Source organism: Physeter macrocephalus, chromosome 11 (assembly GCF_002837175.3).
Source record: "Physeter macrocephalus isolate SW-GA chromosome 11, ASM283717v5, whole genome shotgun sequence".
Classification (NCBI taxonomy): Eukaryota; Metazoa; Chordata; class Mammalia; order Artiodactyla; family Physeteridae; genus Physeter; species Physeter macrocephalus.
In genome coordinates, this window is record NC_041224.1 from 42,101,224 (window position 1) to 42,118,725 (window position 17,502).

The 17,502-nt window shown below is 45.9% G+C and overlaps 1 protein-coding gene across 5 annotated transcripts in view; it reads left to right on the forward strand.

Moving 5' to 3' along the window:
• The window catches only part of CPEB1 (cytoplasmic polyadenylation element binding protein 1), a 99,158-nt gene that overhangs the window by 65,725 nt on the left and 15,931 nt on the right, over positions 1-17,502 (forward strand). For 2 of the 5 annotated variants that reach the window (XM_007129815.3, XM_007129812.3), the window contains one exon: positions 6,671-6,859. In XM_007129815.3, coding sequence (XP_007129877.1) covers positions 6,706-6,859 — 154 coding nt within the window. In that variant the 5' untranslated portion in view covers positions 6,671-6,705. Of the gene's footprint in view, positions 1-6,165; positions 6,308-6,408; positions 6,468-6,667; positions 6,860-17,502 lie in introns of those variants that run through there. The other 3 variants (XM_055087904.1, XM_007129811.3, XM_007129813.2) reach the window with 3 other exon arrangements.

The window sequence follows — 17,502 nt, forward strand, 5'->3', positions numbered from 1 at the left end:
TACCGGAAAAAAAAAAAAAAAAAAAAGTAAATCTCGGGCTTCCCTGGTGGCGCAGTGGTTGAGAGTCCGCCTGCCGATGCAGGGCACACAGGTTCGTGCCCCGGTCCGGGAAGATCCCACATGCCGCGGAGCGGCTGGGCCCGTGAGCCATGGCCGCTGAGCCTGTGCGTCCGGAGCCTGTGCTCCACAATGGGAGAGGCCACAACAGTGAGAGGCCCGCGTACCGCAAAAAATTAAAAAAAAAAAAAAAAAAAAAAAAGTGATTGTGCCATCATAAAATAATATATGGAAGTTCTGATCGGCAACACCAAATGTTGGCAAACTGGAGCAGTCTTTAATTTTAGCCATCTGGTGGGTATGTAGTGGTATCTCATTGTGGTTTAATTTGCATTTCTTTGATGACTAATGATATTGAGCATTTTTTCTAGTGCTTATTGTCCAGTTCTGTATTTTTGTGTGAAATGCCTTTTGAAGATTTGTCTGCCCTTTTAAAAATTGTTTTTTTTCTTTTACTTTTGAGTTGTTAATATTTCTTACATACTCCAGATACTAGCCATTTGTCAGGTATGGTTGCAGATATTTTCTTCCATTTTGTAGGTTGCTTAATTATTTTCTTAATGGTGTCTTGATGAGCAGACGTTTTTAATTTTGATAAGTCCAACGTATCAAAACTTTCTCTAATGATCGTTGCTTTCTGTGTCCTCTGTAAGAGATATTGCTGTGCATCCCCCCCGCCCCAGGTCAGAAAGATAGTCTGTATTTTTTTAGAGAAGCTTTAAAAAGTTAAAACTTTTACTTTTAGGTCTCTGATTAATATTAAATTAATGTTTGTACATGGTGTGAGGTAGGGGGTCAAGGTTCATTTCCCCCCCCCCATATGGGTATTTGGCTGTTCCAGCACCATTTGTTAAAAAAGTCCTTCCCACTGAATTGCTTGAAGGTGTGTATATTACTGGGGTTGCATTGAGTATGTGGATCAATTTGGTGGGAAATGACTTTTTAATAATATTGAATTTTCCAGTATGTAAACATGGTATATGCCATTTTAAAATCTAAACATTGTTAATATTTATTTTCAGAAACATTATAGAAATTGCTTTGAAATAAATTACGGAATTCATTTGAAGATCATTAATGTGGTTGAGACTAAAATGAGCCAATGATCATATTTTTATGGTGGGAAGTACAAAGTAAACCTAATGTTCTCTTATACCTTAATCTGTAATGTGGTTTAAAGTATAGCTGAAATTATAAGGAAGCTTTCTTTGAACATCCTAGGCATCATGCATTCCCTCTTCTGAACTACTGTTATTAACACACAGATTAACAGTACATGGTTCTCTTAGAGTGTGAACTTCCACGGAGTTGTGATTGACTCAAGTTCAGCCTTTAAAGTTTGATGAATAGTGTGAGAGAAAGTTAGTAAGCCTGGAGATTGGCTTTGATCTGAGAGGCTACAGGGAAGCGTTGAAAGCACTTGTTTAGGAGAATGAACACCATGAAGAGGGGGTGTTGTGTAAGAATGGGATGAATTACCTGGAAGAGAGAGTCTGGGGTAGGAAGGCCATTTTAAACTCTTAATGTTCAAAGTGTGCTCAGCAAACCAGTAGTGTAAGATACCACTTGGGAGTAGGTTAGGAATGCAGATTCTGGGACCTGACCCACACCCACTGAGTCAGAGTCATTGTTGTAAAGATTTCCAAGTCATTCCTATGCCCATGAAAGTCTGAGGAGTACTGCTTTAGGGAAAACATTCAGTCCTCCTGGTGTGAGTGGTTAAGGGCCCAGTGCACACAACAGTTGACATGATCGTGGCAGATGTCTGACTTCTTACATGTTGGCTCTTTCTCTTTAGATTGTCAAAATGGATTTTTAGAATCATTTCTGTTTTCTTGAGTTGGCGGTCTGGGGGCAGGGGACTAGTCTTTCAAACAGTTTTTTAGAAATACATTCTTAGAAATGCTACTTTATGGGCTTTTTAAAACTTCAGGAACCATAAATCATTGATTTAAGTATCCTCAACAGACTGTAAGGTCAGTTATTTAAAAGAAATTTAATGGGGACAAGTGATTCAATGTCCTTTCTCTGCTATTCCCAGGGACTGGAATTTGGGGATGAAGTTGAGATTTTGTAAAAGATTTCAAGTGTGGTTGCCGTACAAATTGTAATAGTGCTCTTGTTGAAAGTCTAAAGAGAAAGGAGAAGACAGCTTTCGCTGTACTGTTTGTGCAATAACTAAAGGACAATAAATCCACTAGCAGCCTGCTACCCTCACACATAAGCTGTTTGTGTTTTTCTGTATTCCTTTACCAACATTATCCATCAACATACAAAATTTCCACGTAGTTATATAATCATGATGTAGATGCAACTTTGTAGTCTGCTTTATGTCATTTAACATATTACCCTGCTCCCCAACTCCTCCTCTTCCCTCCTTATCCAGCTGTTCTGCCTGCCGTCTTCTTCCTTCTCTTTCCTTTCATCCCTTACCTCCCTGGCTGGCCTCCCTAGCTTGGATCTCTGGTTCATCTTGGGCCCTCTACCACATTATTTCTTGTTTAAGAGTGTACAGAGATTTTTCACTGCATGCCTGAGCATCAGTTTGATATTCCAGCCTCAGTTCTTCCTGGCTTGGCTAGCCCAAACACACGTTGCTTATTACCTTCTCCCCTATTACCTCCTCTGAACCAGGTCCTTTTCTGCCGAGGATCAGCTCGTGATGCATCTGCGGTGTGAAGCCATCTCCAGTTTCCCAGGGGCCTCAACAGACTTCTTGCAGTCACCATCTACCTTTATACAATGGAACCTGACTTAATGGTTTCATAAATGGGGGCCTGAAGTCACTACTCTTTTCTTGTTTCACTTCCCTACTTGGCAGATGCTCAAGAATGATAGCTGCAGAGGACCCTGAGCAGCTTCATGCTAAGTTTTGTTGGCAGAGGAGTCATCAGAGGACAGACAGGTTCTTATGCTGAGGATGGAAATGATTAGAGTTGAGGCTATACTACTCTGAGCCCTAGAGCCAGAGCCCCTGGGTCACCTCTGCATTTTGAGTCTGTCAGGGGTTACTGTATTTTAGACTGTGGCAAACTTTGGACTTTGGGTCAGTTTACTTATTTCCATGAGTTGTCCAGTTGCTAAGAAGTTTGGGAGATTAACTAAAAAGAAGATAACTGATATTTTCCAAGGGAGATTATTTTAAATTTTTGAACCAAATTAAGAAACTTAAATCGGAAATGTTGTGTAGGTATTGATATAGAAACTTGTAGGGTTAGGGTTAGGGTTGATATAGAAAGCATTTAAGCTGAGACATTATTCAAATAGATAGCCTTAGAAGGAGAAGTCTCACTTCATCATGTGCTTGTTCCCAGTTTTTAGTATCTTCGGAGTGTCTAGTTTGTGCTTGGCTAAAGGTTATAAAGAATATCCTCCAATAAAAAGGGTCAAGTTCCTGTCCAGCATCAGATGTGAGTTTGAGAAGCAAAGATGGACTTTACTCAGTAAAATCAGCCTTTGTGTTTCAGACCTTTCAACTTACTGAATGTTAGCCTGTGTTGACAGTTAACTTCTCAGACTTTCTGTCAATATAGATTGAAGAGGTAGAACAGAATGGGCATGTTTGGAGAGCTGGGACCAGGAAGCCATTAGAAAAGAGGCTTTTTTGGGTAAAATGTTTTTGAACACAAATGGCCGCAGATAAGAGTGATCATGCCTACCAGTTCACCTAGGACTGTCTCTGTTCAAGCTTGCTGTCCTGGTATGATTATTAATATTTGCCCCCTTTCTATCTCAGAAGTGCCTTCGTTTGGATGATAAATTATATGGTCACCTACTAAAAGCAACATACTGATAAAATACTTTGTGCCAGGCACTGTACCAAATGCTTTATGTAATCCTCGCAAAACACCAGAAAGGTAGCTGCTGTTGCCACTTTACAGATGAAAAGATGCTCAGAAAGGTTTAGTAACTTGACCGAGATTACACGGTGGCAGACTTGGTGAGTAAAGCAAGCTCTATCAGACTTTTAAAGCTACTTAATTTTTCCCAGCCTGCCACGCTAAGGGTTTAACAGGGTCTTCTATTAATTTGAGGAACTAGTGAAAGAATCCTACAATGGTAGTGCAAGCCTTTACCTAAAAGAAACAGCAGAATGGAGAATGTCTGGTTAAAGATAAAGGTGATGTCTTAGTGGGAATGCTGGGATTAAAGGGAGAGTTACACTGTATTTAGATCTGCAGGCTCCTAGATGCTTGTAGCCATTTGTTTCTAAACGGACTTAAACTGATGTGCTGCTCAGGCCTTGGGGTCTTTCTGCTTGGGTTTGGAAGTTCATGGTAGTTGTATAGATCAGTGCTACTCAAACTTTTACATGCATTAATATCAGCTGGGAGTCTTGTTAAAATGTGGATCAATTCTACAGGTCTCAAGTGGAGTCTGAGATTCTGTATTTACAACAAGCTCCTAGTGATGCTGATATTGCTGGTCTGCCACACTATAGTTTGGGTAGCAAGAGTATAGTTGATGATTAGATTCTCTCTGCCTGGGGCATGAGGGTACCCATATCCACAAATGCCCTGATTTTAGATGGGGAGGGGAAGAACAATTGCTTCTAGTTGTAGTTGTGCTCACATTGTGATGGAAGGGACTACGTAGATAGATGGTGTAGGTGGGGAATGGGTACTTAAATATGGATTTTTTAAAGGAAGCATTGTGTTTTTATAATTAATACATATGGATTATTTTTAAAGTATATCCTTAGCCTAGGGGAAGGGTGGACAGAGAAGCAGGAGGGAGTGGTCTGGGGTGGGGGCAACACCAGCATGGGTGAGTTCTTGCTCAGACTGTGCAGTGGTGAAGAAGACTTTGATAGACACAGACAGGGAGCAAGCAGAGTATCTACAGCCAGACAGGAATAATGTGGATGGATGACACAGCAGCAAAGCTCTTAAAAAAAAAAAAAAAAAAAAAAAAAAAAACCAAGGGGAGGAGTCCCTCCCACAGACTGGCCATTTTCCCCCTCTAGGCTATGCCTGAGTGCCTGTGGACAGAAGGGTATACTCAGGAGGCTCTGGCCAGCTGTTCCTGTGGATAACAGCATTATCCTCCACTCTGCCCACTTTGTAACCCTGTCCTGGGCGGTCCCAGGTGGGCATGCTTCCCGTATCTGGTTACTTCTTCTTGTAACATGGGAGAACAAGCAGGGTGGAGCGCTGCCTACCTGGTCTAGGTGCGAGCAGTCTGCTTGCTGAAGCTGGGACCTTCGCTTTACACTCCTTTCTGAGGAAGAAGCCTTGTGACTGGAGGTCATGTTGGAAAAGGACTGATGCAGGAGAATATGTTGGCAGACAGGAAATGGCAGTTTCCAGAAGCTCTGGGCAGAGCTGGACTTGGTGCTGGAGCTGTGAGTGGTCACCGAAATAGGGCTTTGGTCCTGGGCAGCAGCCCTGAGAGGGGGCCTGGGCAGCCAGAGGCATCAGTGATCCTTACAGCTGGCCAGTGTATCCTGAGTGCTCCTGGAAAAGCAAGAGAAACAGTATTGACAGAGCTAGGTGACGTGAGCTCCTACACATGGGGTTTCTAATAAGGCATAATCCTGCTTCTGAGACTGTTTCTCTTATTTTGGTCTGTCAGACACTGTTTTGGGAGTGTTTCCTCAGTCTGTACCTACACTTGCAGGAGGGAGGAGCTGGTCCTGCTGTATCTACTTGTGATTGATGCCCATCCTTTTGGGGTGAGGGAACTTGGGAACAGGGAGTATCCTAGTCAGGACAGATCTTACTCTGGCATGTGGGTTGCCCGGTGACTCCCCCTCCCCCTGCCGAAGCTGACCCCCTTTCTCTGATCAGGTGCTCCTGATGAGCCTGGATCACCAAGTGTTGTTCCCCAGGGTCCGAGTGTACAGTGTTTTTCTGAAGGTTGTCCCATCCTCAGTGGTAAACACTGCTGTGTCAGGGTACTGCTCAGGGGCCACTTGGAGCACAGAGATTTTTGCTAGCAGAATTGTGAAGCTTTGCATCGGGCTGCAAAACCAGGGCTTGAGCAAGCAGCTGGAGAGAGTCCAGGACTAGAGTGTTTTTGGGTTTGGGGGGTGGAGAGCAGAGGGAGGGGAAGGGAGGGGCAGGAGGGCAGAGCTACACAGGCAGTCTGCTGCTTTGGCTTTGCTGTCGGCAGAGAGGGCTTCAGTTGTGCCTGAGGGCTGCTTGGCTACTATTGCTGGAGACCGGAGGGCGCTGCCTCGCAACCCTGACTTACCGGCACTGCACCCGGACTGTTCCAAGTAGCTGTTGTGCTGTCTTTTCCCTGGGAGGCAAGTCTCCTCCCCGTCGTCCCCTCCTGCTCCTCCCCCGTTCTGTGAGGGATGATGCCGCTCTCTATTGCACGGCTCAGCCGGCTGATGTCACTGGCAGCGGGAAGCATCAGCAGCCTGATCACATGCTGGCCCAGTCTGTAATGCAGACGGGATAGGGGTGTGTATGTGGGGAGGGGGGCTGTATGGCAACCGCTCTTGTTCTAATACCCCCAAAAGTGCAGAGGCAGCGGCTGCAGCATCCAGCCAGCTTGGAAGTCTGGTCCTTGAGCCTAAGGAAACTATTGTTATTATTTATTGTTGATAATACTGGGGAAAACAGCCCTTAACTCTGGGGTTCTGCTGTCCTCCTGTCCAAAGCAGACTTCCAGGACTCTGAAGAAACAGTTACAAGCAGGATGCTTTTCCCCACCTCTGCGCAAGATTCTTCCCGTGGCCTCCCAGATGCAAATGACTTGTGCCTTGGCCTGCAGTCCCTCAGTCTCACAGGCTGGGACCGACCCTGGAGCACCCAGGACTCAGATTCTTCAGCCCAGAGCAGCACACACTCAGGTGAGTGCCAGAAAATGAGTTGGCTTGTGGGGGGCGGGGGGCGGTGTATGGGGTAGTGAGTGAAGATATCCACAGCAACAGTTGTTCTGTTCACCTTTGCATCTCTCCCCCCCCCCGCCATACAACATGGAGCTGTTTTGCAAAAGATGGAAATGCTGGCTGTGAGTGTGGCAGGACAGATGGTTGCTCGTAAAGGCAGGCATGGTTTTTCCACTTACCCTGATAAATTCCCTGGAGTTGTTAGTCTGTACCTGAGGTGGCCCCGAGAAGGGTCCACGAGGTGACAGTCTTATGCAGAAAAAATCCAGCTAACCCCCTAGTGCCCAGGCCTGTCTTGGAGATGATGAAGCAAAACACTTTTAGGTGGGGGAGGGGACTTAAGGGGCTGATTACTGGATGTCCAGATTCTATTTCTCAGTGGCTTTTAAAACTAGGGAGCTATGTGTGAAGGATGGGTGGTCCCTGAATCATGGCAAGGGAAGAATTTTAACCATAAGTGAGGCTGGGTAATACTGGGATATTGGAATTAGCTTAACATAAGGTTAAGAGCATTGATCCTAAAGGGGTAAGCAGGGTAAGTGGGGTGGAGTAACTCTCAGCTGCGGAGGCTTTTTTTTTTTTCTTTCTTTGTGTTAAGGGTGACCAAGTGGATGAAGGAAGAACCACTCCCCTTTAGGATCCCTTGTCATTTTGGAAGGATTCGATGGGGACAAGTTGAAGGGGCTTCTTGGCAACCCCTTGAGCTGCTTCTGCTCAGACCTTCCCATTGCCCGTTTATTTCCCTCTTGGGGTTCAAGGGGGAGGGTTGGCCAGACGCAAGTCTTGGAGTATTCAGGAAGAAATGTGAACTTAAGAAATACTGTAACTATACATAAAAATCTATGTATTTCGCTTTATGTAAATTACACCTTAATAAAAAGAATATTGGCAGCAGGTACTTTAAAAAGATGGAAAAGGGGGGGTGGGGGCGGCCATTTGCCGTTGGTGCTGACAGTGGGGTTCAAAGAACCTGCCATCCTTCCTTGCCTCCCCTCTCCAGAAGCTGGCAGTCATGGCAGCAAGGTACTGTCTTGTTGATTTCTCTGGCCTCCACCCTGTTTGGCGCAGGTCTTTTTTTAGAATGCTTTGCAGAGCCTGGGACTGTTGTGTCTGTTGGCATTTTAATGCCCAGTTTTTTGGTAAATCCCATTTGATTGGGGGTAGAGGGTGGATTTTTTTTTTATTTGGCTGCAGATGGGGAAGAGCTTCACCTTAAGTAACTACCTCTGAGTTGAGGTAGAATTTCTTGAAGTACGAGCCTTTAGCTGACTCAGGTTTTTCCCTGGGCTGGGAAGTGTGGTGTCACTGTTTGGTATCCTGTGCCTGGAGATCTTGGCTTGGAGGCAGTCGTAATTTCTTTTATGTGGTATTCTGAAGCCAGCCGGGGGGCCTGTGAAGCTGACCTTGTCCCCACCCTCACTGCTGTATCTGAGCAAAAGACAGGGGAGCCCACCCAGGAGGCAGGCACCTGTCTGTGGTGATCAGTGTTTGACCAAGACACTGTCTCTCACTGGTGTCACGTTGGGTGTGGCCCTTCTTTGGCTCTGGTTTCTCTTAGCTACAGGGGTCCTTCTGAAATGTATTATAACAAATAGAAATGCAGGAGGGGCCAACTTGGGGCTTGGAGAGGTTGGCCTGAAAGTCATTCTGAAATTAGGCTGTTAAAAAAAAAAAAATAGCTTGGGCCCAGTCATAATTTCCTCAGCTTCCCCACCACCTGAAAGGCCTGTTTGTAGTTATTTGTCTCTGAAGTGGGGATGGATTTACTTCTCCATGTTCTGTCTCAAGCACTTAGGTAATAAATACTACATGATTGTTTGGATCAGGGAGGGCCTGTAGTCTGTGGCCCTGGCTTTCATGGGAACCCAGAGAGTTGCCCCAGAGGTATGACTTAACCATGGGCCGGGTTAGTGTGTGTATGTCTTCCTTTCCGAGGGTTGAGGGCACAGCCATCCCTGATCCCCATGTTATCCTTGGGCTTGGGAGCTGTGGTGATGGCCATCTCTCTCCTTTCTCTGAGCTCTGGGCCTTCTTGGAAAGCCCACATGAGGGTGCCGCCTCCTGGAGTAGGACGCAGCCCTCCCACCAGCCAGCTGCACCCTTGCCAGCAATGCAGGAACATGCAGCCCACATTCCAGTGCCTACACTGCCTCCCCATCTGAAGACCAGCTAGCTCAGTTTCTTCAGGGAGGGAGGAGGTATTTCAACAGCTCTGGACAGTCTGGGAGTCATCATTGCAGACAGCCTGGTAGCTTGCTGTCTCTGCGTGGAGCACATGGTGCAAGCTTCTTCTTTGGCCCTGCTGGGGGATATGTTGCCCCATGTGGCTATGGGTTTACATCTGACCATTTTCCACAACTCTTAAGTTTTCAGCAATGTGTAGGGGGCAAGGTTGGAGATAACAGGGTTCTTGCCTGAGAAATCTTGGCTAAATTCATTCAACAAATACTGAGCACTGGCTGTGTGCCAGGCACTGTGTTAGGCACGGAAGGTACATCAACGAATAAAATTATTGCCCTTAAAAATCCCCTTAACTATCAAGGGGAAATAGATGAGAACGTATACCAAATGCAGCATGATAGTTGCTGTGCTTAGGGGCTTCCATTTTCTCCCCTAAGGATTTTTTTGGCATTGGGGCAACATTTCATTGGATTCTCAGCATGAGACTGGTACATAGAGACCTGTCTCCAGGGGCTAAGGTCCTTCTGCTACATGGATTTCATTGGCCTGGGAGGCCTGCAGGAAGACCCTGGGGTGTAATCTGTTTTTGAGAGTTGTGCCTGTAAGGCCAGCATTGGTTTGGGTGTGGTACTCTGTGAGGTCCCTCCCTTCTAGACTCTGCCTACCCCTAAGGCCTCATCTCATGCTGGGAAGGAAGCCTTCCTTCTCATCAGGGCAATGTTAGAAGTGACCCCAGTGACGTGTCTGGGGCTACCTTTGTCCTACTTGCAGTGTCCTAAGGCCTGTAATGGAACAGGAGGGCTATGAAAGCTATCCTCAATGTCCTGGGATGGGGGAGAGAGTGACTAATCACCATTTATCGACTACTTCCTATGTGAAGTATATCACATGATTTAATGCTTTCACAGTCCTGTGAAATGGGTACTATTATTGTTCCTATCTGAAAGATGAGGAAATAATGCTCACAGAGCTCTCGAAGTGCCAAAAGTGAAACAACGACCAGAATTCGAGCCTGGGTTTCTTTGATTCCAAGCCTCTTACGCTTCCTATCACACCTGTGTTCCTGTGGGCAGAACCCTAACATGTTGAGCAAGAACACTTCTGGTAAGGTATCTCTGTATATACAACTCCAGGGCTGTTCAGCCATGATGTTTTCCTTTGCCGAGGTCCCTCAAGGCTAGGGCACGAGACAGTTCTGACTCCTTCTTCACCCTGAGTCTCAGCTCATCAGCTGTGCCCCCCGATGGATTTGTGTTCCTGCCTTCCCCCGGTGACTCTTTTGCATGCAGCATTACTCAGCAGGAAGTGGGGTGACTGAGAACCTACTTTAGGGGACCTGGAAACAAGGACTCCTAATGAAGGCCTTGTGAAGAAGCCCAGTGGGCAGAGCAGACGCTCAGTCTGAGGATGCCAAAGGACATGTTCCTGTTTCCTCCCACTGTCCTTAGAAGTCCCTTGGAGATTAACCTGTTCACCCTCTTTGGTTTCTGCCCTAATCGCTAACCAGTGAAGAGTATGTTCCCCGTGCTGTGTCACTTACAGGCTCCCCATTGGTCTGCAGGCTGAATCAGCCTGGGATGAGAGGGTAGTCTTCAGCATTTGGCTTCTGCTGTTGATCTACTTCCAAATAACCTTTCTGAGGCAACGTTCAAAGTAGGGTTGGGTTCCTCCTCTGTGGAACATGGACTTCTGGGCCCAAGCAAGTTCTGCAAATCTACCTCAGCTGTCCAAGTCTTCACTGCTTATATTCCCAGTATGTAGCACAGAGCCTGGCTCCTGTCTTTTTAGTAAGTATTTGCTGAGTGAATGATGAGTGCTGAGTTAATTCCGGGTAAGTTTGAACTACAGAGTTCAGACAAAGTCTCTTTCTCTTCTGCTTCCTACTTGTGTTGATCATCTGGACGGACAGATTGTTCAGTGATCAGTATCTCTGAGCCCTCATGGCTTTTAGGGCATGATGATGCATTTACAGAAAGATTTTTTCATACACCGGAGCATGAATTCTGTCATGGAGTCAGGTAGTCTGCTGAGGAGAATAGCTTTTAGTTCAGAGAGGAGGGAGGGCCGGCCTGAGAAGCCGTGTGACAACGTGGCACCTCCTAGTTGAGAAAGAAGTTGAGGTGGCTGGGTCCAGGAACCGAGTATTGCTGACCTTACATGGGACTTGAGCATGTCATTTCTTCAGGTTAGTGAAACTTGTCCAGTGATCAAGATCGGGGAGAAAGGCTGTGTCGGGTACCACCTTGGACCTGTGGGATCCAGAGTTGGTGGAGGGAGTTCAGACTCGCAGAATCACCGCCTGAGTTGGGGTGTGTTGTAGAGTTGCAGGGTTGGGGTCATAGGCAGAGAGCGTTCTGTTATACCTGCAATAAGTGCTCCTCTTATGCCTTTAGGTAGATTTTGAGCAGGCAACCCAGGACCCAAGGGTTGGGATAGGGAAGAAGGGTTCCAGGTGCAGCCTTGTGTCTCAGGCTGGAAATAATGGCTCCTGGTCTGGGTTTTTCCCATGATTACTCCTGTTAGACAGACTATGATGTCTCGGGCCTGGGCTCTCCCTGAGCTGAGCTCAAGCTCAGTGTCTTGCAGTGCAGGCATCCAGTGCCTGGCTCCTGCTGCCATTGCTGCTGCTGCCGCCATCACTATTGGGTGCCTTTGTACTCTTGAGGAAGGCTTCAGAAAATTCCAACAGTGACTCAGCTGTAAAACCCACAGGAGCTGGCACAGAAGGGTGAAAGTGGAGAAAGTTAACAATCAGTCTAAAAATATTACTGCTGATTTGGTCTCTTGTACCCTCTGAGGTAGCATTAATGAGCTGGAACCCTCTGCCAGGTCCTCTTCTCCCCGTGACTTCCGTTAGAACTGTCTGTAGCTGATGCGGATTCCTGCCGGCATGTGAGTGGGGATGGGTGCCTTTGCTCCAGGAAGAGCATACTGTTTTTCTTAGTCACTTTTGGAAGATAAGGATTTGCCGTACACTTGGCCCCCAGGGCTGGAGGCACCTGGTAAACCTCAGACTTCCTTTGATCCCTGAGTTGTAGAGGTCAAGATAGGAGCAGAGCAAAGAGGTCAGGGCCTTGGCCACCATTGAAAGGGACTATGGGACTTCTCTCCCACACTCTCCCCCCGCTTAGTCCATCTAGGTTAATCCTTGACATCTGACTTTGATGAAGTTCTATGCCGTATGATGGGGAGTGTAGTTTGAGATCGGTCACTGGCCTACAGCATAAGGAACCTGTCACTTCCACTAGATTTTGGGTTATATGGCTTGAAGAGAGTGTCTTCCCAGGAGGTATACTTTATACTTCAAGTTAGGAAGAAGTGATTGCTCCTTCCCTTCCTGATTCCCAGCTGGTGGGAATCAATGCTTCTTACTCAGCAACCTTATATAGGGGAATATAGTCTCATGGGCTGAGCTGGGAGCAAGACAGGCTCTGTCTCTTGAAACGAGGTCCCACCTTCCCTAGAAGCCCACTGTCCCTGCTGCTTTCCTCCCTTTGATCTGTAGATACTCAAAGAACTACATATCCAGGTCCTTTGTGAGGTTGGGCTATATAGAGGGACAGTCAGGTCACTGTAGGGCATCTGACCATGAGTGACAGTGTCCAGAACTTGGCTCCTTCTGTGGGTTGAAGAAACTATCAAATCACCTAGAAAATCCTTGGCCTCTTGATATAGGTTTTCTTGTCTTCCCTGTATCTTCTAGTCAAACTCATGTATTCTTGGCCTCTTCCAATTTAATATTTGCAGGAAACTGATGTGGAGGTGCTGATGTGACCCAGGTGTGTTAATTCTGGTACACTCTGATGTGTCATGTTTGTCTGACATCACTGCCCCTTTCCCGTTTTCCTGTGTGGTTGGAATAGTGCTCAGTGGATACTCTTCCCTGCTCCTTGTATTTGAATGTAGAAGTATATTTCAGTGGTTGTGAGGATCCCAGGGAGAGTGACTCTTTTCAGCCTGTATCTATATTTGTTTAGTTCTCTTTGAAGAAAGTATGTGAAACTAGTGGAAGGAATATTGTCACAAATTTGATATGGCAAGTAACAGTACTTCTTTCAACCTCTGTTTTGGTGATGGGCTGGGTTGGGATGAACTAAGGTTTGTTCCCTCTAATTCTGAATTGCATCTCAGTCAGCACTGTGTCCTTAAATTGAATAACCTTGATAGAAGGGGAGTAGCCTCAGTGAGCATGCTGGCTCCTAGGGATATGATACTCCCTTTCTTTCAGTACTATTCATATTCAGCAAGCGTTGATCACCTGCTTTCTGCCAGGTGTTGAGCTAATTACTGCTGGAGTGGGGTGGTAAGGAATGGCCCTTGGTGTGCTTGATTGTGAAGGCAGAACTTTGTACCTATGTGTGTCTGCAAATATCTATGCAAGTGTTTCTGATGCTTTAAAAGGCTTGTTTAAAAGAAGATGATTTCTCTTATAGGCAGAGACCCCAAAGGTACTCAGTTACCATTTTTTCCCCTGGGATTCTAGTCCCTATTAGTTGTGCTTGATTTCTGTTCTCTGGTCAGATCAGTTGCCTTGAAGAAGGTGAAGAAAGTCAAATGGGCATTGACTGGTTTTCTTTCGGTCATAAAAAAATTTTTTTGTTTAGAAATTTCAAATTTACAGAAGTCACAAATACAAAATAAAAATTATACAAAGGTTACTTGTATTTCGTTTATCCAGATTCTCCTGTTGTTGACATTTACCTCATTTGGTTTATCATTTGCAATTCTCTATATGTGTATATCTCTATATATAATTTCTTTCTGTACCATAAAGAATAGAGATATTCTAATGTACATTCATGTACAGCAAAAGCTATGAACTTCAGTCAACTTAAAATTGATATAATACTCTCATTAAACTGTTGTTCATATTCCAGTTTTCTCTGGTGACCCAATAGTGTCCTTAATAGCATTTTTCTCTCCTTTGTCTCTTAGCAGTTGTCTGCCTCAAGCAGTAGGCCCACGCTCTCTTTGTATTTGCTTGATATGAGCTTACAGAGTTCTTGTCTTGAATGTTTTTCACAATGTTCAGCTTCTTTCTGGCCGTCACTTTTCCTGAAATTATTATCACAGTACATGCCAATTTTTCTAATATTCTTTATTTGTTCCTGGTTAGGTCTCTTTCCCTCTCTCCTCTCTTCCAGCACCCCCTCCCCACCCCGGCGGGGGTCGGGGGGGTTGGGGGGTATGTTTCAGAGATCAGACTCTTTGGGAAATGTCCTACATAGCCACCTTGGGTTCTTTTTTCCTCCTGTGTATTAGTTGCCATCGTGCTGTAAGAGCTGTATTTGAATAACCTACAGGGGTTTTTTTTGGCGTTACGCGGGCCTGTCACTGTTGTGGCCTCTCCCGTTGCGGAGCACAGGCTCCGGACGCGCAGGCTCAGCGGCCATGGCTCACGGGCCTAGCCGCTCCGCGGCATGTGGGATCTTCCTGGACCGGGGCACGAACCCGTGTCCCCTGCATCGGCAGGCGGACTCTCAACCACTGTGCCACCAGGGAACACCATCCTACAGTTTTTTAAGTCAAGGAAATAATTACATACGAAAGGTTCTGGGATGTGGTAAGGGGACTGATTAGAAGCTTGAAGTAGCAAGCCTCAGATTTTTCTAGATTAGTGCCTCTCAGACTTTAATGTGCACACAAATCTCCTGGGGATCTTGTTAAAATGCAGGTTCTGATTCAGTAGGTCTGGAGTGGGGCCCAAGATACATTTTTAATGAGTTCCTGCAGCGGCAAGGTCCTAGAGAAGTTTTAAGACCTGGATGATTTAGATCCCAAGGTATTGACCTCTGGAACCCGAGATAGCTTGTCTGTAGTTGATGGTCTTACAGGAATTTGAACAAAAGAGAGGTGTCGGGAACATGAAGACAAGAAGATGTAAAGTCCTGGGTATTTAAAAAAAAAAAAAGTAGGGAATGGTGTGTTACAAAGGATAAAGCAAGGAATCAGAAAGAATTGGGTCCCACTCTGTCACCAATTAGTTGACAAACTCACTACAAACACTTGCCCTTTAAGCCTTGGTTTCCTTTTGTTAAGATGGGGTAATAATACCCACTTCTTAGGGTGCAGGGAAGATTATTTACTTAATGTGCTTCCGACATAGTATTTGGCATATACTAGATGTGCAGCATGTGGAAGCTGCTCTTAGTGAATGGTCGGAGCTTGATTGCACCTGTTCCAGATTGTAGAACAGATGATTGACCATGAACTCTGAGCACTTAAGGAAGTGGAGTTCGTTAGTGGCCATTGTGGGTTGTCATGCCATTTTCTTTTTAGACAGGCTTATTATCAGATTAGAGGAGTGTTACAGACATAATCACTAGCTTTGACACGGGAATTTGACAAAGCCTCAAGATATCTTTGTGGGCGTGTCAAAAACAAAATTGTAGGTTAGTTGAGGAAGATGGATTTGTGGCTGTTAGAACAGATGTATCAACACAGTCATGAATACAGGTTGTTGTGAATGAGAAGGGTGGTCTACACTGGCACCCATATTGCTTTTTGACTCTTTCAAATACACTTCTTTAAAATCTTGGGTAAAGACGTAGTTACTGTGGCCCATATTTATCCTCCTTGATGCCCCCTGACACAAGTCCTTTGGGCCTGCCATCTCCTTGAGCGTTTTTCTGCATCCTGATTAATGCTGTGTTTCCCTGACAACTCTTGGAGCTCTGCTGTGCCACCCTTCCTAGGATTAACAAACTGCCCTTTATCTTATTTGTCTCTGGTGAACGCTCCTGCCAACTTCTGCCTCTGCTGAAGGTTTTTTCCTGCAGGATGTCACTTTCTCAAGTGGAGGCTGCATGTTCTCCCAGCCTTATCTACCTCAGGCTCATTCTTTTTGTTCTTTTTACCAATTCCCCAGTCCTTAGCCTTTTCTGAAGATCTCAATATGTGTTTTTTGTTTGTTTTAACCCCAGGCCCACTTGTCACTGTGGGTCCCTTTAACGTCCACGTGAATGACCTATCCAGCATTTTAGCCTCCATGCAGTCCACCTCCACCACCTGTGGTCGCACACCCTGGACCGCACCATCCTCAGGACTTCAGTCTTCACTGTTCCTGTCTTCCTGTTTCTCCTGTCTGCCCCTCCCCTCCTCTGGTAGCTGTCAGCACATGGCCATTGCTGCTTCTCCATTTGCTTCCAGCATCTTGACTCTCTCCTGTCTTTCACCTGTAATGCATGACCCCTTCTTCATCTCTGTTGCTGGTACCATCAACCCTGTTGTCTCATTTTCTCCTTCACACCCTCTTTGGGAAAAGCCCACAGCCCTGTGTGGGTGCAGTGTCCATCCAGGTTCCCAACGCTGCTGGAGAGAGTCGCCCAAGTCTGATTTAATCATCAGTCCCAGCCGGGCGCTGGGTACCAGCACTGTCCTCCCCAGTGTCCCTGCTCAGCCTCCTTGGCTGTCCCCACAGCAGCTCCCCAGTATCTCCCACTTACCTTCAGGATAAAATCTAAACGCCCTAATTTGGTTTTCGAAGCTCTCTATGATGTGATTGTTACCTCATCATTCACCACCCTAACCTTGTTTCTGTAAAATGTGAAGAAAGACGAGGCCCTCTTAGGGCAATGGTACCACTTTTAAGACCAAGACATGTGATACGTTAGTTTTCACAGTACTTTTTTTTTTTTGACACGTTTTGCAGCACCAAGTAGGAGCCTGGAATAAATCTTCACACCTCCTGCCCTCTCATGGTGTGAATTCCAGGGGCTTGGGCTCAGTGTTTCATTGAGGTTAGGGGTTTGTCAGGAGTATTTGAGAAATTTGACATATTTGAGAAATTTGACAAAGTATTTCTGATGGGTGTCAGAATCCAAGCGTTGAGGGACACTTAGGTTCAGCATATGGTTAAGTGCCTGGGCTTGGGAAACTGCCTTGAAAGTCCTAGTGTTTTTTTTTTTTTTTTGTGGTACGCGGGCCTCTCACTGCTGTGGCCTCTCCTGTTGCGGACCACAGGCTCCGGACGCGCAGGCTCAGCGGCCATGGCTCACGGGCCCAGCCGCTCCATGGCATGTGGGATCTTCCCGGACCGGGGCACAAACCCGCGTCCCCTGCATTGGCAGGCGGACTCTCAACCACTGCGCCACCAGGGAAGCCCGAAAGTCCTAGTTTTAAAAGAATGTTTCCTTAAGAAAGGAAGTCATAAACTAAGTAATAAACTCCTTGCTGAAGATGGTAAAGCTCCCCACTCCCCAACACACATACATGTTAGACTGGCTAGATTTTAAAAACCAACCCTACTGAGTGTTGGCCAGCATGTGGAGGGACTGAAATTCATCAGTGCTGGTGGGAGGGTAAAATGGTACATCTACTTTGGAGAACAGTAGGACAGTGTTTTTAAAAATCAAGGATAAATAAACAATAAAATAAACACATCCACACTATTCCCTGCATTTAAAAAAAAAATGAAAAAGAGT